The sequence below is a fragment of the Lepidochelys kempii genome, chromosome 3 (genome assembly GCF_965140285.1).
Source record: "Lepidochelys kempii isolate rLepKem1 chromosome 3, rLepKem1.hap1, whole genome shotgun sequence".
Lineage (NCBI taxonomy): Eukaryota > Metazoa > Chordata > Testudines > Cheloniidae > Lepidochelys > Lepidochelys kempii.
In genome coordinates, this window is record NC_136382.1 from 173,970,827 (window position 1) to 173,994,059 (window position 23,233).

General features: G+C 37.8%; 1 protein-coding gene across 4 annotated transcripts in view; it reads right to left on the reverse strand.

Annotated features, from left to right (window-relative positions):
- The window catches only part of LRPPRC (leucine rich pentatricopeptide repeat containing), a 168,736-nt gene that overhangs the window by 11,311 nt on the left and 134,192 nt on the right, over positions 1 to 23,233 (reverse strand). For all 4 annotated transcript variants that reach the window (XM_073339084.2, XM_073339083.2, XM_073339085.2 and 1 more), the window contains 7 exons: positions 21,032 to 21,174; positions 20,815 to 20,908; positions 11,773 to 11,899; positions 8,151 to 8,239; positions 4,142 to 4,346; positions 1,622 to 1,761; positions 1,343 to 1,458 (listed from right to left, as the gene is read on the reverse strand). In XM_073339084.2, the coding sequence (XP_073195185.2) occupies positions 1,343 to 1,458; positions 1,622 to 1,761; positions 4,142 to 4,346; positions 8,151 to 8,239; positions 11,773 to 11,899; positions 20,815 to 20,908; positions 21,032 to 21,174 (914 nt within the window). The remainder of the gene's footprint in view (positions 1 to 1,342; positions 1,459 to 1,621; positions 1,762 to 4,141; positions 4,347 to 8,150; positions 8,240 to 11,772; positions 11,900 to 20,814; positions 20,909 to 21,031; positions 21,175 to 23,233) is intronic.

Genomic DNA, 23,233 nt, shown 5'->3' on the forward strand with positions numbered 1-23,233 from the left:
ATAGTTAAAATGGAAAGAATTTTAAACATCTATGATGTTATGACTAATATAAGTGAAGAAATAGTTTGCTTATGATGTCATTTTTAAGTTGACCATGCCCATTTAAAATAATGCGCAGATACCCAATATATCTGTGCAAACAATAATAAAGAAAATGAAGATTCCACAGTGTGTAATGTTCAAATAATATGCTTAATCCTATAGCAATAGTCATTGATGAAATCTCACTACCTTCATTCCTGTTAATAAAATAAAACTGTTCCTGAAGGTTTAAAAAAAAAGGAGAATGAATAAAGTGGAGGTTTTCCATTCCTTTTACTGTTTAAAGTACTTAGCAGCCGGTAAAAACCGAAGTGAATACAGTACTGCTTACTATCAGAAATTGGTAACAGGCCTCAATTTGACACAGGGAGTCTACACAAACACAGCAATCTGCAGGATCACTGTGATTGTTTGACTGCCACCTGCTGGGAAGAGACTCCCTGTCTGAGCCTGTTTGTGTATACTGCCAGTGGCAGCTCTGATCACCCACAGTTCTTTCTGCATTTGGCTCAGCTTTATATTTAGCTCTGTTAAAATGGCATGAATGCAGTTGTCTCGTTCGCTGAAGATTGCTAATTTAACTGAGACTGTAGGCCACAGAGACCTGCATTTGTCATTTAATGCGTCTGTGACACACAAGTGAATAGAAAGCAAATTCAGCTCTTAATAACCTTGAATAAAGCACACACAACATTTGAGTAGTCAAGTGAGATGCTGCATTTAAAAAGGAAACATTGTCCACTTTTTGTTTGCAAACTGTGTAGCTATAGAGATGCATGGTATTTAAAGTATTACAGAAATTAGAGAGATCAAAGGGAAATTGTTCTTTTGCAAGAAGAGACTGCTATCCGATGAAGTGAGCTGTAGCTCACGGAAGCTTATGCTTAAATAAATTTGTTAGTTTCTAAGGTGCCACAAGTACTCCTTTTCTTTTTGCGGATACAGACTAACATGGCTGCTACTCTGAAACCTATATAACTGAGCATTCGTGCAGAACCACTTGCCTACGACAGGAGTTCAAATGAGATACGAGTTCTCCTTCCCTTGTTTCAGGGCATTTCACATTAGAGGAAAACAAACCATTATTTTTTTCCCACGCTGGCACCCATAAAACTACTAGTCTATAATTTGGGACTATCTACCCAGGCCATGCTACTGCAATTCACATTGTAATTTAGGTGCACTAGCATCAGCACACTCCGTACACTGCACTCTAACACACACACCTACGTTTGATAATTTCTCAATTTACTTATGACAAGCTCGGAACACTACTATTCTTCTCCTGGTATATTATTACCTGTAGTAGAAATCTGCCATCATCCACTCTTCCTGCATCCACATACTGAAGGAAAAGATCTGTGGCAGGTTTGTAAACTCCAAATTGATTGACCAATCGTTCTGCCATGGCACTTACTGCAAAATGACAGGTATGTAAGGAATATATTTCATTTTAAAAGTCACTTTTAGAAACTTTACTGGCATGGTTTTTGTTGAATAAGACAGGATTTTATATGTAATTATGTTTAATAAGGTTTCTATTTAACGAGCATATTTAATTTCACTACAAATAACTTACGTTTTTCCAAAGCTGGCTCCAATCTTTCCTCAATCACCTTTCTAAACACATAGGACATACTTGTGATTGGTGAATCAGGATTTTGCATTCCAGAGATAAACAAAGGCTCAATATATTCCACTGCCATATCAAGGTTATTGCTTACAAAAAAAAAAAAAAAAGGTGCATTGGTTTAGTTTCTGACATTAAAACTCAAACTAAAAGAAGCAGGTACATGAATGTTTTATTTTTCTACATTAATATTACACACAGTAGCAATGTTAAAAGTACCTATGACTCCATTCATGCAGATATTGTAACAACACAAAGTGAAACAAATTTATGGCTGAATGGATAAAATCACCAGTAACAATATTTTTCTGGAATGAACTTTGACCTGTACAATGCTAAAGTAACTGACTTTTTTTAAAATTTTTATTTAAGTATTAAAGATGACTGCTGGTTATCTACTTAAAGAGGGTGTTCTGCAAACCTAAAAGGTAAAAATAAAACAGTAAGGGATGGTATTTGAATAATTAATACAGAAAACTCAAGGAGTAGTTTTTTATAATATTTTATTTAATATTTACCTGAATTTTTCATAGATGTCTTTCTGGATGTGAAAAATGATATTAAACGTAATTTCTTTAGCAGCTTTGTCTGTGGTTTGTTTTAACTTAGGAAGGAGTACACTGTAGCATACTCTTATGAAATCATGGGCACAAGGTACAGTATTCATAAAATGCCACGTCTACATTTAGCGTTCTAAAAGTTTAAATGACCATACTCTTGCCTCAGTCCATTCTAAAAATAATTATTATAATAGTACTTAAAGGAATCTTTAATTTGAGCAAAACAAATGTTTGGTTAATTAGAAATACAGCACATTTCAGCATTTATAAACTACTGAAAACACAAAAGCATATTTAAATATCCATAAGGGTCTATTGTTGCTGAATGCCACAACTTGATGACCAATTTTTTTTTGAAAAGGCAAGGGCACAGGATTTTTGCTATTGAAAAACAGAAGTCTTTGCATGTAGCCTGCTATGTTAACATGAAGTTAGTTGTGATAAGAGAAAGAAAACTGATTACACTGTTTTATGCAATAAGTACCTCTGTATAATCTGATCTATCTAGTTCTTGTATTTATCCTAAATTGGAGTGATTACATGACAAGGCTTTGACACTCCTCCATGGACAGAACATGGAAATATAGTATAATATGCTATTTAAGAGACCGATCCCACAAAATCTTACTCACATGAGTTCCCATTTCTTATGCAAATAATCAATTCACATCACTTTAAATTAATTACTCCTGTACAAAAAGACTGCTCATAAAGTTAAAGGTGTTGCAGGATTGGGTCCTTAAAGTAACAGTATTTTCAGCCACTAGATATCATACTTAAGCTCACTATTAGAACAGACCTGCTTGTCTCTCCCCACTCAATTGAAATGATCTTACGGTTCCAAATACCTTAGTTGGGTATTTTTTCTGGTCCTAAATGCCTGAGGCAATCGTAGATATCTACTATGTCTTACATATTTCTATAGCTCTCCTGCTGAATTAGGGACAGAGTTGGCTCTATCTTGTGAGAGTGGCTTGAAATAAAAAATACAAATAAATAAGAAAATAACAGAATGCGAGACTCCTGAGGACTATTTCCAACAGAGGTAGCTTGAGAAACTCAAAGTTTAAAAGAAAAAAAAATCAAAGTCAATTCACAGGAACCTACTGAAGTTACATAAAGAGGATGAGTGAGCAAAGAATCAACATGAAAGTTAAAATAAAAATGCCAGACCATTATGCTATAAATCTGAGTCAAAGTATATGGATGACTTTAGGGGACAATTAACACAATGGAAATTGTGGTCATACAGTAGTATGGCAAGTGGATTTTTTTTTTAAATACTCTTCTTATAGCTTTTACGTTAATGAAAAATAGACCAGTAGTAGGCAACTTGCTGGTAGGCAAGTTATTTAACTAGTACCTTTGGAAAGTGCACACTCAACCTCTACATTTCATAACTACCTCTGGAATGGCTAGTAGTTTCAGTTCTCCAGTTAGAACTTTGATGTCTGGTGAACTTTCAAGTCCTATATTTACACACACACACCCACCCACCTCTGGCAAAAGAGTAACTAACTTGATTAAGTCCCTAATTTTCAGCATTCAGACTTCAATAAACTTTGCATCAGGCCTTAAATGAGAACTATAATATGCACAACTGTTGAGGACAGGAAGTATTACAATCAGCTGAAGCTATGGGTAGGCAGGGTTTGGTAAGTACACAGATTTTTACATCATTATGTCACTCAAAGTTCTCCCAACTAACAGTTGCAAGTCAGACCCTATGTTTCATTAAATGATTTTCAGGCTCCACTGTGCATGTAAAAGAAACCTGAAAAGCAGCCAACTTGGCCAGAACTCTAGTATCCAATCAATCTTAATGAAGGAAAACAAGTGAAGTAAGGCGCAACAGTACACTTTCCCCTCCTTGTACAAAAAAAGCCATACCAATCCTGCAAGTACTTACTTCTTGATGTGAGCCAATACAGTGTTATTGACAAAAAGCATGCGAGATAAACCAATTGAGGCTGCCAGGTTTTCTACCATCTTCTCAACTGTGCATATGCTCTGCAGATCGCCTTTCATAGCCAGAGCCTGAACGAGCCGAGTCACAGCTAGTGGAATAGGTACCATGTCACTTTCAACGACTGTTTTTAGAGTAGACATAGCATCTAGTCAGGATGGAAAGGGAGAAAGAAAATGAAGATTTCAGTAGAGAAGCAGACCTTATTGACATTATTATTAGCCTTACTTGTTCTATTTAAAAAAAAACAAATACACAGAAAAACAGCCCTAAAACAGCTGCAGTTAAATACAATATTAAACGAGTATATAAATGAAGGTCTCGGCAGGGCTTTTTCATGTTTAACAATTAAGTACAGGAAGATAAAATCTTCTAAACCTTGTTCACTGGAAAACCTTGACAGGATTCCCAAACAATATTTTTGACACTTCACACCCAAGGAAAGCAGCCATATTATGAATGTTTTCCCCTCATACTCCTCACTGAAGCCTGGAAGTATTTAACTTATTGTTCTAAAACAGATTGTGACCCAGTTTTCCTTGTTATGAAGCCTTTGCCATTGGAGATATTGGATACCCTAGCTAAGATATTTTGTTTAAAATAAAGTGCATCAAATGAGTAAAATCGTTGGAATCCAAGAATATCACTAATTTTCTTTTCAATAGGCTTTAGAAAAAATACAATATTGGATAAAACTACATGGTTTGAATTTACACACAAGTATAAATAACCAGACATCAGTTATTTGTGAGAACTGAAGAGCAATCTTGCCAACCTATAAAGCAGTAAAACCACATTAACTACAAGCTTCAATATCAATTCTCTTGCTGGCACTAATTTAAAACAACAAAAACAAAAAAAATCTTCTCCACTAAACATTCCTCTAAACTATGATTGTTCTTAATTTACATTATACACAAGCAAGCATAAAAAGAAAGACATACTCCTCTTGTAAAAACCTCTCACTGCTTACCAGCACAGGTAGGATTTATCAAAGGTAATAATTATAATATCAAAGGATAACACTTCTAACATAACACATACACATTCTTGAACTCTGTAGCATTAACATTTAGGTTCTCTCTACAGGTACAGGCTGCTACCCCACAATCCAAACCTTATTTTTTATAGAAGGACAAGAAAATACTGTACAGTATGCCTAATCCCCACAGCAAACTCCCAACCCTGGTTTAGTTTGCTATCTTGTTTTGACAGTCTTAACAAAAAGACATGCAGGACAAGATTCCTATAGCCTGAAAACTAAACTGAATTACCTGCCACTTTCAAATTTTCCTCCCTATCTCACGTGTTGCCCATTAGCAGTTCAGATGTTGCTTGACTGGCCTTCTCAGGAACAGGACACTATAAGAAGAGTCTTAGACAACATTACACAAACCCAGCAACACTGCAAAAAACTACTAACGGCAACAACAAATGCATTCTGTATGTCCTTCTTAGTGCTACACCTATAAAAACTCTTAAAATTCTTACTATTCCTAATGTGAATTTACATTTTTAGAATGTTTGTCATAAACCAATGTTTACCCTCATGTCTGACCATGTTTTTCTCTACAGCCTGCAACCCCAAAACAAAGCTCTAAAACCTTTTATCCAATACAAACCGGTTCCTATTAAAAACATGTGATACATCTTTTAAGAAGGGTTAAGCTCTCCAAAGGATATAAATCTTTTTATATAGCACTACAAGTGTACATGGTGTGTCACACAGAAAGGTATGACAGTTAAAGGATGGAAAGAGATACTTGGAACAAAGTTTACAACAGTGAAAAATCACAATACGCTTACTGTTACTCACACATCTTATTAGCTCTTTTTAGTTTTTTTTTTTTTTTTAATTACTTAGTATATTTAAATTTGGGGGAAGTATCCAGGAAGCAGGACAGAGTGGAAGTTAGAAACAGGACTTTAGGGGAGGGGGCAAAAATAAAAAGAAAGCCTTTGCATTTTGGGGAAGAACTGTGAAACATTTTTCAGGCACACCTATACTAAATCGTAACTATGACTGAAAGCTTCTCAGTTTACTATTTCAAGGCCTTCTCTGCAGGGAAAGGGGTAGAAACGGTTTTTGTTGATGTTGATGGAAGCTGCACTTCTTTATTATTTATAGGTTACCAAAATCGGGGCAAAGGAAGAAGGTCTATGGCTATGGTTTCAGTGACTGAAAGCAGTGAGTTTTGAAGGACAGAAATTGTTTAATGGACAAGATCAGGGAGGATATTCCAAGCATAATGGGAGTCATTCCTGGAAACCAATGCAGATCTCAAGGGAGCAGCAAAGAGAGTGAGAGGCATGCAAGGAGGAGGGATTTTTTAGCACATGTTGGATAGAATTGAGGTGGTACAATGAGAGAATCTGGAATGCCAAGGGAAAAAAGCTACAATAGTCAAAATAGACCAGAGTATTGGCCAAGGATTCAGTAGTGGGTTACGAGGAAAGGAAGAATTCTGGAGATAGTACTAAAGAAAGAACTTACAAAACCTAGCAACATGCTGGACTGAGGACAAAGCAGAAGGGAGAGTGAAATCAAATATGACAGGTTGCAGGCCTGTGTGACTGCAAAAATAGAGGACTGTCAACAATAAGAGATGAATTGGAGATGGGGAAGAAAAGGAGTTCCATTTCACCATGCTGAGTCTGAGTTGGTGTTAGGATCCTTGCATGCACATGTCAAGGGGAAAAAAATCGACATGAGACTGTATGGAAAAGGAATTTGAAAGAAAACACGTTTGTTTACTGGCAACAGAAAACACAGTGAAATGATGCATCTCACTTACTGCAGAAGCATTTTAACATAGGCAATGCTACATGCATATATGGTACAACATCAAAGCACGATGAAGTGAATTAATTTAAAGATGATATGGCAAGTACAAATCTGAATTTCCTTGCTTTTGTCAGATTAAAATCAAACCGTTCCCCAATTTGATATTTTTGTTTACATTTAGTTTCTCTTGTGTTTTAGAGTAATATTCAAAATATATTAATAGGAAAATATTTATACTGTATAGGCAATTGCACTGATTCAAAATCCTGTTTGTGCAGGGTTTTCCAGTCCCAAATAATACAGTGCAGTAGAAAAGGTTGGTAACGAAGTAGATAAAACCTTGATAAAAATATTAACGTGAGGATGTACACATACTCGTAGGGTCAGATTTTTCAAAAGTGCTCAGAGAAAGATTGGAACCTCTAACTTTACTAGCATTGTTCAGTCTTGATGCATCACTCACTTTCCCCTAAAACAAAGACATCAAACTGCAAACAAATGATACTAAAGAGCTGAAAGTTGCATAACAGTTTTCCACCACCTTGTCCCACGCATGGGCTACCCTCAGCCACCATTTCTGTTATGTTATAATATTAAAATTAAAAAGGAAAGAAAAGTACAATGTATGTTTCAATGCTATTGGTATTGTGAACTATTAAAAAGTATTAGTTTTTAAATCAATATTATAATCATTTAGTGCACAATCACGTACATTTAACACTCAATTTAACTCATCTGATATCTCACACAACCAACACAATATGAAAGAAGCAACTGCTGGGAATTGTTTCAGATGCTCTAAAGTATGTTAATTTCTAAAGCAAAATGACTTGTGCTGTGAATTTTAACGCACTTGAAAGCCTGTACTTTCTCTCGTTCTGTAGCACAAATTTTGCATGTCTGAAGAGCTGTGATTCATCTTAAGAAAACCCATCTTGTGTTAAATGGAATGGAAACTGGACTAAGTGGTCAAATGACAAGTACATTCATATTCAAGCTGTATTATAAATGCATGTACAGTAATTTACGTCTCTCAGCTACCACAAAAGGCTCTTGATAAGCAGGTAATTTGCTAAATGGACTCCTTTATCCAAGTATTCGAAGGGCGTTACAAGAAAAATCTGCAGAGGCATTAATGTGACGTAAAGGTCAAGCATTGTGACATACCTTTCAAATAATCCCGCCTAACTTGCGTTATGATGAGGAGGCTGCTGGCAGCATCGTTCAGTGTGAAGCCCTTGATGTGGGTCTCAGCGCTAAAAGAAGCAGACATTTAGAAAGGAATTACTGACATGCTTCTGATACGATAATAAATGGTTGAGCACCAAGGTGAAATTATAAAAACTACTGTTCGTATGTTAAAAATATTGCTGCAAAATATCGACCTGGAGACAGCTTTTGTGTTATCCTGTCAATGGTTATAGAAGGATAATTTTTTTTTGCATTCTGACAGATGACAAAGTTGGAAATGAGCAACAAAAGAAACAAAGTACAAGATTTTTTTTAAACAATCGGTTCAGATTCTTGAATGCTGACATATTAGATGACTAAAATAACTGCATGCCCTGCATTGTTCTGTTGTATCCTAAGCTGGATACTTTTTCTTCTTCTTTAAGTCACCATAATTATAAAATGTAAAACTATTCTTTCAGCAATAAAAATGAAACATTTATTTTCAGCACAGTATATTTTAAATATAAACTAAAGCATATTATGAACTAACACCATATTATTTGGTTGATTAATTTTCAAATTTCTGTCATCTACATGTATACAGTTTTTAAAACTGAACATAGTTCATTTGCTGCCTTTGCCATGTTAAAATTATATTTAATTTATCAATTCTGAGTCCCTTGCAATGCAAAAAAGTCATACATCTACAGCAAAGAGAACTTTGCTTTAATAATACTGCTTTTAAGAAACTAACATGTATGCTTTTAATTCGGACTACCCAGCAATCACATCTATTTTATACTTGTAAAATGCCCCTACTTCTAATGAAATTTAGGCACATTTTTAATACATAAGGATAACTTTACAGAGGTTCATTTCTAGATTACAAAATCTCCCCACACAAAAATGGGCACTGCCATTTGCCATATCAGCAATCAAGATAAACCTCACTGATCATCTTGTGGCAAACAACTGAGCAGCCTACCTACTTGAATTTATGAGCTGAGCGGATTGGGAGGTAAGCAGGGTCATTGCTAAATTATTCTCATCAATCCCAAGAAAATCCTTCATAGAGTACACAATATGACTATCCTCTCAGTCACTTTCAGCCTCTAGGGCTCACAAATGCAGTCACTGGACTCAGAATTTTCTTACTCTCCCAAACAATCCTCTTAATCCCTGCCTAAGCACCCATTGCTCAGTTCCGTGTTTTTTTCCCTTTGTCCCATCTGTCAAAGCCCTTAAGTCAACAATTCATGCATGAGACTGTAAATTACATATAACAAAGGATTTACTTTCTCCAATCTTTAGTGTGATTAAATAGATGTTAGCCACTATTACAGAACTAATCCCTCATTCCAATACTACTAAATTTCTATTTTAAAACTCTTGAACTAAGTGCAATAAACATACCTAAAATTCACTAGAATTATAAGGCAGCAGCACTTTGGTCTGACCAAGATATCAGAAAACTCCTGGACTTTCCCAGAGTCTCAGCTGGCATGCTGCTTCCCTCCATGATCATCTCAATTCAACATTAGTTCTTTTCAGACCTGATACCAAGATATTAATTTAAAAAACAAACTAGTCTTTTTAGATTAAAAAATGCTTGTTATGCTGTACTATTACTATACAAACACTATAAGATTCTCTAAATATTATTTAAATTTCAAATTTGGCTTCAAACAGAGAACAAAAGAAAAATATGTAAGTCTACACAAGTGAAACTACCTTTCATATCTTTTACTGTAAATATTAGGAGAGATGTAATTTTCAGGCCACTGCACATATTTAGGCTTCTAGAAGTAATCTCTCAGTAAATGAGGTTGGTAAAATTGACTCCTATGTAGCCCAAAGTTTCCAGAATACAGAAATTTGTTAAGCATGCACAAATGTTTTTGTTCTAAATTGTTCACACCACAGATACTTTTTCGATTCCATTCACTACTTCAATACACTATTTAGGCATTTTTAGAAGAAAGTTTGTTTCCATAAAATTGTTTTTGAAGTCTGAGTACTTATAATTTTATTCATTTGTTATTGAAAGACCCATGTACTGTCAAATAAAGCCATAAGTACTGATGATATCAAGTGTACTCTCTATTATCTTGCAAAGAAAAACCAGCAAGAGTTAACCAGCATTGGTTCATTAGAGTGCCATCATGTGATATTTCTGAACTGTATGCTTTTCTGAACTGCCCTGCCAAACAATGTAGTTTTTATTATTCTAGGTTTAGAAGACGGACCAAGAAGAATGGAGCTTCTGGCTAGATCCTACTTCCATTTTCCCTAAAACCAAGAAGTTTTTAAGAAGGCACAATCACAAAAATTATTTTATTTGGGAGCAATATAGTGTATTTTCATGAACCACTCGAAACTAAGTTTTGTGGTGACCTACACATTGTTTAAAATCACATACAGGTATTATATGTATCCAGTTCATAATTTTCTTTTGAATAAACATGTTGCAGTTCTCTCCACTGTTCTTGTTTTAACCAAATAATGTACCACTCTCTGTTTTTAAATTCCTACTCTCCTCAATCTTCCTTTGATGACTAGTTCGGTTTTCTTTACAGTACATAACCTATTAAAATGAAGATACTTCCTTCCCACTTTCCACTAAAAAGAATTTTAAAATCAGTTCTCCTTACTACACGACAGCTTTTCACCCAAATATTTCAACCTTTTATGCAACTCTTCTTTTTTTTTTTTTACCAGTGTAAAAAGGATAGTAATCTCCTCACGTAATCAGATTGCCAGACTGTTTAATAATCCAACTGATTTACATTGGTGACATTGAGAGCTGGTCTATACTTTTAGTCACTAGAGTGCCTAAACCACTTTTGAAAACGGGATTTAGGTGCCTTAAGATTTTACCCTATTTCAGTATACTAGTCACTGGCATATGACCCTGGGACAAGTTTTACATGCAGCAGTCAAAACACATGGTACAACCACATGATTCATTGAAGTTAAACCCAATCCAACCCCAAATATTCTACTAATACACACTGTAGAAAGACACATTACAACTTGATGCCTTAATGTCATATTCCTGGACCAGCTAGCCTTGAAAGGTGAATAAAATATTGATACCGTGCACACTTCTTTTTCATTTGATTTATGAAAGACCAATGCATTACTCACTATATCAGGGATCGGCAACCTTTGGCACGCAGCCCATCAGGGAAATCCGCTGGTAGGCGGGTCGCTTTGTTTACCTGCAGCATCCGCAGGTTCGGCTGATCACAGCTCCCTCTGGCCACGGTTCGCTGTTCCAGGCCAACGGGGGCTGCGGGAAGCGGAGGCCAGCACATCCCTCAGCCCCATTTGCCTGGAACGGGGAACTGAGGCCAGTGGGAGCTGCGATCAGCCGAACCTGCAGATGCTGCAAGTAAACAAACTGTCCCGGCCTGCCAGCGGATTTCCCTGTTGGGCAGCGTGCCAAAGGTTGCCGATCCCTGCACTATATCATCGTGTTTCCAATTGGGGCCTACTTTTTGTTAGGAAACTAGGACTTTACCTTAAAGGAATGCTCACGATAATTTCCATGCAAAGTTCTGAGTGCACAGTTTTAGAACAGAGCCACAGATTTGAAAAACAAACAAAAACTTACATGTTTTTCACTTTGATGGCTTCCTCAAGACAACCCTCAGCCAGCAATGCTTTTATAAGAGTGGAATAAGCAGAGGGAGGAAACATAATATCCTTCTTTTGTGCTTCCAGTAAAATATTGTATGCCTCTACGAAGAGAATGAAAAAAAAAAAACAATTGAGATGTCACATTGCATTGAAGTGGCATATAAAGAGCATTCACATCTCTTTTTATTTAAAAAGACTGCATCTTAAACATAAATCTATTCCTCCTTTTCTTAAATCTTTTAGTCTAAAGCTATATTTTAGAAAATTGTTGGTTTGCCCAGGTTTGCATGAATGCTCCTATCCACGGAGCCAAAAGTTGTAGGGTTTTTAAAATTTATATATATATTATATATATAAAAATGTTGTTTCTTCTAAAATCCAGGTAAGTTACATTTTTTCCCACCCTCAAAAAAAACACCGAGTCAGATAAGCTAACTCCAAAAAAGTGTTTGAATTCCCTTCCCATAATTCATTTAAAATAAAAATCACGACCATACAACATGAGAAAGGGAGAACTAATGCTTTTTGAAGCAACACCTAATTCTGGGGTAGATGGTTACAATGTTTGGCGCATCATCACAATAGCATTCAGCAAATATAGGCACTGATTCCAGTATTGGGAGATCAAACTGTTTGGCTACAACAAGATTTATATAAAAACATACAATTTACAAATATACAGATATTTAACAAGTAAACTAAGCTGCATTTGTTTGACTGATTAGCAGTTTTATTTCACACATTCACAATAACTGTCAGTGTATGAAAAGACGTTACCAAAAAAAAAGGGGGGGGGGGGAGATAACCACACTTTTCAATCATTTACTTTTTGAAACAAGATTACGGAGCTGTAAACATTTGGCTTATACCTTTGGCGTGAAGGGGAAAATAATCTGTATTTGAATTTTAACCTCAAAGGAAATACAATATGAACAAGTGAAACTTCAGGGCACACCCTGACAGACAAGTTTTCAATGCACATTCTCAAGACTGCCAGTGTTACTGTACCATCTTGTCTGAACCATGGGATGGCTTGAGTCCAAGGGCATGTCTACCCAGCAAAAGCTGTGCACAGGCTAGCCTATCCAAGCTAGCCTGAATCTAATTAGCACGGGTCACAACAGTATTGAAGACAGTGCAGTGCAGGCTTCAGAATGAGATAGAAAGCAGAGTATGCGTCCAAGGCCTATGCTGGACTTGTACTATCTGCGCGGAAGTGGTACTGTACTTCACTGCTATTGTTACCTGTGCCAGTTGGATTCAGGCTAGCTCAGGTAGGCTGGCCTGTGCACAATTTTTGCTGCAGAGACACTCTAAGACTAAATATTGGGACTTTTAAAAAGATGTATTCATATAAACATGAATGTGTGTCTATTTAAAGAGGTATGCAAAAATTGTGAATGTGTAGTATATTGTGAGAATATTCCGGTATAGTTATCTTATATCTATACACAGACACTTTACATTGCACAGGTCTATAAACACAGATATAAAATGACAGGTTTCAGAGTAGCAGCCGTGTTAGTCTGTATTCGCAAAAAGAAAAGGAGTACTTGTGGCACCTCAGAGACTAAAATTTATTTGAGCATAAGTTTTCGTGAGCTACAGCTCACTTCATACTCCTTTTCTTTTTACAGATATAAAAGAAGATCCTATGATAAAAATTAAAACAGCCACTGTGTGTGTGTTATGACATAAGTCTGAAATTACAATACTTAATTATATCACTACTCTCTGGATCAATACTCAAATAAAAGGAGAGGGGAAAAAATAGTCAAGTAGCATGAGGTAGGATTTTAAAATAATCTAATTGGCCAGACATACTGTACTTCCTGTCACAATTTACAGAGTTCTCTTGCCCACTTATGTGCCAAACAAATTTTAATTGCTAGCATTTACAGAAGGTGTTCACTTCACTGAAAACTTTATTGGAAAAAAAAAATTTCCACTAAGTTTTTCAACTGTGAAAGTGATGAAATCACCACTAGACCAGTAAATATCATTCCATGAAATAAGGTTGCTTACTTATGATAAGGAAGAATCATTCAATACACAAGTGCAACAAACTCTGATTAGTATCTGAAAACAATTACGAGCACATTCTTGCATCGAGCAGCTCTGGCACACACCAGAAGAGGGTATCTACTTTTCCTCTGCCCTACTTCAAGTACAATGGTTGTGTTTACATTACAGTTGCTAACTATAAATGTCTGTCACTGTAATGCAAACAAAACATTTAACTGTGCTTTTCCCTATGCTATTCAATTCAAGGCAAAGGAAGTTCAAACTCCTTAATTCAACCAACTGGCACTGCAGGTGGATTTTTGCATAGTAAAGTTCTGAACAGGAAACTACTAAAAGAATGCTCCCCACTTTCCCAAGATTTCTATGGCAAATCATAAATGCGAACACTCACTCCAGGATCTATTTTCCTCATCACAAAATTAAGATTTGGCAGTTTTAAAGATTAATCATGTGAGCAAACAATGTACAAATTATTCAAATTCCAAACAAAAATTTGAAGTGAGCAGAGTAAAAAAAAAAAAGTAGAATCTTTTTCTTCTATCTAAATTATTTCAAGAATATGATCCAAATATGCTTGCTTTTATTGTGAAATCCAAACCTTTTGAATGAGATGTTAGATGCACTGTAAGATCTCAAGTACTTTTGTTGCCTAAAGTGGTTGCCAAGAGCTATTAAATGTACATCAATATATTACGGATAAACTCCTGGCCCCATTAATGTAGGGTTGCCAGGTGTCCAGTTTTTGACTGAAATGCCAGGTCGAAAAGGGACCCTAGCAGCTCCAGTCAGCACTGCTGACTGGGCTGTTAAAAGTCTGGTAGGAGCTGCAGTGGGGCTAAGGCAGGCTTCCTGCCTGCCATGACTCCGCACAGCTCCCAGAAGCAGCAGAATGTCCCCACTCTGTCTCCTAGGCATAGGGGCAGTCAGGGGGCTCTGGCATGCTGCTAGCGCCTGCTCTGCAGCTCCCACTGGCTGAAAGCCACGGCCAATGGGAGCTGCGCCTGTGGACAGGGCAGCGCAAAGGGCCTGGCCGCATAGGAGCTGGAGAGGGGCCATGCTGCTGCTTCCAGGAGCTGCTTGAGGTAAGCACTGCCTGGAGCTTGCACCCCTGTCCCCCTCCTGTTCCCCAACCCCCTACCCCAGCCCTGATCCCCCTCCCACTCTCCGAATCCCTGGGTCCCAGCCTGGAGCACCAGCTTGCACCCCAAATCCCTCATCCCTCACACCAAACCCCTCATCCCTAGCCCCACACCATAGCCCACACCCCCAGCCAGAGCCCTCACCCCCTCCTACATCCCAATCCACTGCCTCAGCCTGGAGCCCCCTCCTGTACCCTGAACTCCTCATTTCTGGCCCCACCCCAGAGCCCGCACTCCCAGCCAGAGCCCTTATCACCTCCCAAACCCCAATCCCCTGAGCTAGCCCAGTGAAAATGAGCGAGTGAGTGAGTGTGGGGAGAGTGAGCAACAGAGAGAGTGGGGACAGGATCTCGGAGAAGGGGTGGGGCAGGGGGTGAGGCCTCAAAGGAGGGATGGGGCAAGGGTGTCCAGTTTTGTGCAAGTAGAAAGTTGGCAACCCTACACTGAAGTCAATGGCAGAACCCTGTGTTTGCATGTCAGTTATCCATGGATGTATACAGTATGTATAACAATGCCATCTGGTGACTGGAATACCAGGACAACTCATGAGAGCATGACCGCATCATTCACCAATAGTTGTAAGCCCACAAATGGTAAGCCTTAATACTACTGCTACACATATGAGCCTTCCACAGGTTGTGGCTAGTTAAACACAGTACTAAAAATCTTAACTAGTCTTTGTATCCTACCCTCAGAACTCTTGTTTCGATGATACAGGGAGGGCTAAACCGCGGCTTATGAGCTGCATGCAGCTCTTTTACAGTGGAAGTGTGGCTCGCAGAGCCCTCCCATCTCCCTCCCCATTCTCTGCCTACAAGACCGTTTATGGGAGCTTGGGGCTTCTGCCCCGTGGCAGGGTGGTGGAACTAAGGGTTTCTGAACAGTAGGGAGAGGGTCTCATGTCTAGCCCCATCACCCTGCTACAGGGCTGAAGCCCTGAGTCCCGTCAAACACACCCCGGCTCTCTAACTTCTGAAGATTGTCGTATGCGGCTTGGAGGGTTAGTAAGTTTGGCCATCCCTGCTATAATATTTTATTTGTTTCCTCCCAAATGGCAAAATATTTCATAACTGCCTCCACCACTTACCTTTTGAAAATAAACTGGCATTATCTTACACAAACTCCACTTGAGTTGCAGGTCTGAAGCTGACTAAAGGGTTCTCAAATGGAGACCATATCCCCGAACAGGGATTATCAGTTTACTATTTCTCAAACTGCCATCCTTTTATGAGAAGCTGTACTCAAACTACCCAAATATATTAGCATTCAAAAGAGTTTCCGGCATAAAAATCATATCATATTATATTACCACTTTAAGCAGAGAGAGCTGTTAGAAATGTGACAACTTGCCAACACAAAATCTCAAGTCTCACAACACAGTCACATTTGGTTCAGCAATTTCCACTGCTTGGACACATGCACACACTACCCAAAGGCCAACTTATAACAATGCAGAATCAAGTCAGTAAAATTAATATATCGTTTTTCATAAATAAAAAACCTCAAAGAATGGATTCTTAAAACAGCACCCTGCCAAGGAATTAATCTAATTATATAACTAATATTCTAAACTGATTAAGTTCACTTCCTTCAAATAAAAAAATTGCATTCATACGAAATTGTTTATAATATCCTATTGTATTCATATCAAAATTACATTACATTGTTTACATAAAGTTGACAAGTGAATTTTTACAGGATTTTAAACACACATGCATGCGGCACATTTCACAGTATTTTCAGCAGAATATTTTCCTACAAAATTTTCATTCTTAATATCTGGCAGGTCTGGATCATCTACCAGGATCACTACAGAATGTAATAGTAAGATGTGCAATACCAATCTATCAGTAAATTCAGTCTCAAAGTGTCAGGGCTATCAGTAATAAATTGGTGCAGTTTTTTTTTGTTTGTTTGAACTTTAAATCTTAGAAGCATGACCCTACCTCAGGAAATTACTTTGGTATTCAAACCATATTCATAAATAGGTGTAAAATTTTTATGATTTTGTTTCCCTCCCCACTTCAATCCTATCATTTATGATATTTAAGGACATTAAATCAATATTACCTCATCCTCAACACTTTCCAAAGAAAAATTAATTAGTTCTGTTTTCAGAACCTGATCCTTTTAAGGTATATCCATTTTCAAGCCTGCCTTTTCATCCCCCAAATTTACTGGTATAAAAATTAACATCCTGAAGAAGCTCCTAAATCTGTCATAATACAGAGATTACCATTAAAGTGATACGCATACAAAATATAAGATATATGCATATGCCATATAAGATATATGCTTACATATGTGTACACAGTACATGCAGACTTATGCATAACCCCCTAATAAGGGCTCCAGGAGTTCGATGGTGCTTTAACAACAGTTTCTCCAGTAACAGCGAAACAATTCTGTGGAGTATTATAGCGTATGCTGACCCACTGCGGAGATACTGAAAAGGCGTAGATGTCCGCAGTTCCATCCTGCGCAGTTTAATGCTGGCATAGATCTCCAAGAGAACATATTTGTAGGACTTAATCATCCAACAAATTATACACTAAATGGAGCTGGCATCTTTAACCCAACCAATTAGATTTTCTAATCAGTCCCTGTGTCAGATGACCACCAGTCATGTGTGTTTAGGCAAAGAAAAGAAGGAATGCAAATAGTCTTCAAAAGCTAAGACCCAATCACCCCGCTGCCTTAATGAGTAACAACTCTGTTTCATGCATGTTTTCCGTGAAGAGCATTGAAGAGGATGAAAAGGAGAGGTCCAGTTTGGTTTCACTGTCCCCACTACTTGGGATTCTTCAGACACGCCTCTGAAGGGAATGGCAGGGATGGAATAACTATACTCAGTTCCATTCCTCCTTTCCACATATGGCAACAGCTATCCAAGCATAAATTAATGCTGCTGTGCAGCAGAGAATGGGCTTTTGCATAGGTGGGAAATACACCTGTCTATTGGCAGCACCAATACTGGAAAGAATGAAGTATAAGATCAGTTGGGGAAGGGAGGGCAGAGAGAACCCTCCATGGGACTAGGAATTTCCTTCCCTGCAGATCATGACGACAGGGAGACTGCTCCTTTGGCTCTCTCTCATGTCAGGTACTTCTGTAGAAGGGTACAATTTACCCTTGAGACAGTACTCTATAGAAGGAAGGGGGCGAAGCATTCTTTTTTTTTAAATGCTACGACATATCACTACTAATATATGGGGGATAGGAGGGAGAAATCTGTGTCTCCCTTGTCTTACTCCCACTCCAGCTAACAAAGTCTTATTTCCATCTAAGGAGAGAGTTCTTTTACATGAAAAGAGGAAATATGTTTCTCCCCAGCATATTGAAACATCTTTTTCAAAATATTAAGAGAAAGTCAGAGGAAAAAAATATCAGAGATTACACAAAGACATTTCTCTAGGAGTAAGGTTAAAATGCATTCTGAAATTATTTTAGCAAACATTTTCATCTTGCCAACATCTTTAAAAATTGTCTATGAATCTTCATTACTGGCTCTACCTTTGCTTTGATGGAGGTAATTTCTGTTTTAACATTTTGCTTTAAAAAAAAAAAAAAGATGCAAGTTTAATAATATTTTAGAAGTGCTTTCTAATTAACTTCTGGACCACTCTGAGGCCCAGTGATAGGCCTTTTATGTTTGTGATGTGGCAGACTCACGTTTGATTCCTACCTTAAGTATCTGATCCTGCAAAGCAACAAGCACCGTAGGGGAATGCTGAATTTAGAAGCTTTACGTAAATACAAAAATAATAATGATGATGATGATGTCTTCCAGGTAGTGAGTGCTGTAGAAGAAATGACCTCAGAACTAGGGAAGTGGAAGTCCAAAATGACTGGGTATAAATGACCACTTGGCATGCTTCACCTTCCACAATGCTTTATAACAAAAATGCACATCCATTCTCAGTGTGCACCGATAAACTAAAATTCATTGTTGGATACAGATAAGAAAAGTGCTCAGCCTCAGATTAATTAAAATTCCAAAAAACTGCCTATATGTTGTCTACCTTTAAAGTAAAAGAGATTTCTTAACTTTGTATCATGCATTGATTTTAATTCAGGCCAGAAGGGATCATTGTGATAATCTAGTCCAATCTCCAGCATAACATAGGCCAAAGAATCTCACCTATTAACTTCTGCATTAAGTCCACAATTACTGTTTGAACTATAGCTAGGGCCCTACCAAATTCACGGCTGTGAAAAACATGTCACAGACCATGAAATTTGGTCTTTTGTGTACTAGACTATAGAGACTTCACCAGCGTTTTTCAATCTGGGGTTCTGACCCAAAAGGGAGTCATGGGAGGGTAGCAAGGTTATTGTAGCGGGGGTTGCGGTATTGCCACCCTGGGCTGGCTGGAGAGTGGTGGTTGCTGGCCAGGCACCCAGCTCTGAAGGCAGTGCCCCGCCAGCAGCAGCACAGAAGTAAGGGCGGCAATACCATATCATGCCATCTTTACTTCTGCGCAGTTGCCTTCAGAGCTGGGCAGCCTGAGACCAGTAGCTGCTTGGCCGAAGAGGGCCCAGCTCTGAAGACAGCAGTGCAGAAGGGTAGCAATACCATACCATTCCATCCTTCTGTACTGCTGCTGGCGGCAGCGCTGCCTTCAGACCTGGGCTCCCAGCCAGCAGCCACTGCTCTCCAGCTGCCCAGCTCAGAAGACAGCACTGCCAGCAGTAGTAGCATAGAAGTAAGGGTGGGAATACTGTGACCCCCCCCTACAATAACGTTGCAACACCATCAACCCCAACCCCGCCTTTTGGGTCAGGACCCCTACAGTTACAACACAGTGAAATTTCAGGTTTAAATAGATGAAATCATGAAATTTATGATTTTAAAAATACTATAACTCTGAAATTGACCCAACTGGACCATGAATGTGGTAGGGACCTAACTATAACATATCTTTTAAAAAGACATCTCAAATTGATTTACAGACTTAAGTGGTGGAGATTCAAAAATGTCCCTGGGACATCCAAAGTTCTTCTAGTTACTCTCAATGTTAAAAACCTGCACCTTATTTTCTAGTCTGAATTTGTCTAGATTCAGGTTCAAACCACTGCATCTCATTATGCTTTTTGCTGCTATATGGAAGAGTTGTCAACTATAAATCTCTTCCTCAAGTAGGTACTTGTACACCATGATCAAATCTTTTAACCTTCTCTTGGATAAACTAAATAGACTCTGCTCTTTATATCTCTGACTGTAAGGCATGTTTTCCAGATCTCAAATGATTCTTGTTCTTTTGAACCCTTTCCAATTTATCAACATTTTTTTCAAAGTGTTAACACCAGAAATGGACACCGTAGTCCAGTAATGGCCTCACCAATGCTGTATACACAGATAATACTGCCTCCCTACTCATACTTGATATTTCATTGCTTCTGCATCCAAGGATTAGATATAGAATATATGAAAATGAACAACCTGTATATAACAATACAACATGTTCAACTGGTTACTGATAAATTCTCCTGTCCTATACTTTTTCTTTTTAAATAAGCCTAGATGTTTGGACAGCTATCAGTGTTGTGTGGCCTCACAGTGGTCTTTAACACTGTTCTCAACATAAATTATCATCCCTGGATATTCGATCAATACAATCTGACAAAATAACTCCGAAATGAAAGTTACACAAAGGATGCTGCAGAACTGGATGCTGCACTCATCACACACTTGCCTGGAAGAGATTCCAAAACTACTACTGCAATTTTAAACCCTGGATTCTAGACTCTAGTATTGCATTAGGTTTTTGAGAGTATTGGTTACTTTTGTTGATTAATAGAACCTTGCTTTTTTAAAGCCAAAGAAAATTAAAAACGTGTTTTCAGTTTACCTTGGACACTGCCCTTCTTGCAGAGCATCAACACTTTCTTCTCAGGGTTATTTTCTGAAACAGGAGTTGATTCTACACGGTCTTCATACCAAATCTTTAAAACAAAGTAAATGGTTTAATAAAAAACATACACCATGAAGAGACATGAAAAAAAAGTATGATTCAAACAAAAGGAACAAACATGTTGCACTTGTATGTAAAGTTAAACCCAAATTACCTCAGGCACATCAAATGGTACTTCTTGACCATTGTTCTTAAGAGTATCAGCCAATAACCTTAAAGTTCTCTCACGAGGAATAACATTTTCTTCCTGCATTTTAGTCCAAGTTGCATCAGCTTTTTGCCAGTCATTACTGATCTCTGAAAGACAAGATTCAGTCTTCACATGTAATACATATCCAGATACTAATCCTACATTTTCAGTGAAAAGCTGTATAATGAAAAAGAAAGCGAAATCAAAAATTAAATATATAAGATAGTTGTTATTTTTATAAGCACCCACATTAAAAAAAATAAATCAATTTGTGTCATCAGTGTATGAAGATGCTTATGTGCATGCCTAACTTTACACATGCAAGTAGTCCCACTGACTTCATGTTTGTAATGTGGTTAAGGACTTGTCTCCACTTACCAGTGGATCGACACTGCGATGATTGATCCACCAGGGGTCAATTTAGCGGGTCTAGTGAAGACCCGCTAAATCAACTGCAGATCGCTCTCCCGTTGACTCCGGTACGCCAATGGAACGAGAAGAGTAAGGGGTGTTGACAGGAGAGCGTCTGCCATCAACATAGTGTAGTGTGGACCCCGTGGTAAGTAGATCTAAGCTATGTCAACTTGAGTTACGCTACTAACATAACTCAAATTGCGTAGTTTAGATTGACTTTCCTCCATGGTGTAGACCTGCCCTAAGTGTCTGAAGAACAAGGGACTTGGACTTTAGCCATGAAACACTGGGAAACTTCACAAGTGACAAAAGGTTAGGAACCAAGAACTTGCTATTTCTCTTTAATGCAAATATTGACATAAAATGACTTGACTTCTAATAATTTTTGAACTTCCACATTCAGCTCCTTTTTGTTTACAGAATATAGTTCCCAAAATAACTCTTAAAAGACTTGTCTGGAAATGTCACATCCAAGGTTGGATAATTATGTTGATATAAATGCAAGTGTTTCATGAGCTTCTGAGACCCTGCACCAGTTTTTGTAACTTTTTAAATCACTTTCCCCCATATTAAAAAATGTTCTTTTTCACTGTTGCAACACACAGAAAATATTGAAAACTGTGAGTATACACAGGAACACAAGCTGACTACACAAAAAGTTATTAAGTGCATAAAGTAAGCAAACCAAAAAGAAACAACAGTATGTAAAATATGTTCTGACAAAAGTGTGATTTTTACATTGATGTTTTTCCTTTAATCTCCACTACAAAATCTGAGGTGCTAATAATTTCTCTGAAGACTATCTGACAAACACTTCTCTGAAGAATTTGCTATATTTAAAATTTGGTGCAGATTCCATAAAAAACAACTTTGTTCAGATAACTTTTAAACTCTCTCAAAGGAACTTCTAAGCTCCTTGAGGTCTCGCTGAGGTTGCCCCAAAGGAATTTAGAAGCTTGGAAGCTGCTATGCCAGTAAATTAAGAGCTTTTTAAGAAGACATGCATATCTGTAGAGACCCAAAGCAACTCTCAGAGGTTCAAATTTTCAAAAAGGAACAAATCCAAAATTTTCGACCCAACTTATAGTCCTGTGCAATTGCTCTCATTAGTGACAGTGAATGACTGTACAAAAATGTTAGCACATGCTTTCAAATGGAAAAAAATCCCTTTTTTCTAAATCCCACATCTTAAAAAACCAAAAACAAGTTAATTATCCATATATGAACTGTGGTTCTTCAGGGTGCGGTCAGCAGCACATGAATCCCACTTTAGGTACGCATGTGCCTCAAGTGTGGGAAACTGGTATAGCAGTATGTTGGGCTGTGCCTGCACTGTGAAAGTCCTGTCATACTGTTTGCCCCTGGTGAGGGCATAAAATAGCACGGAAGCCACAGTTCACTAGCTAATGCAGAATCCTAGATGTGGAGGACTCTGAAAAGTGGGGATGGAGACAGGGTCATGGAATCCACACTGACAACATCATCTCAAAGAACCTCAGTTATTGTAAGGTACGTAATGTTCTTTCTTGAGTATGGGTCAGTGTGGATCTCACTCTAGGTGACTGATTAGTGTCCAATCTGGAAGGTGGGATTGAAGAGTCTTGCTTTAACACAACGATTGCAATATTGCTCTTCTGAAATTGGCATTTGACCTTTCAATTAGATCAAGGGCGTAATACTTAAAGAAAGTCAAGAGGCTACAGTTTCCAGATATGGGTACGTTCCTAAAGCAGAGTGGCCGTAGCTTGCGCT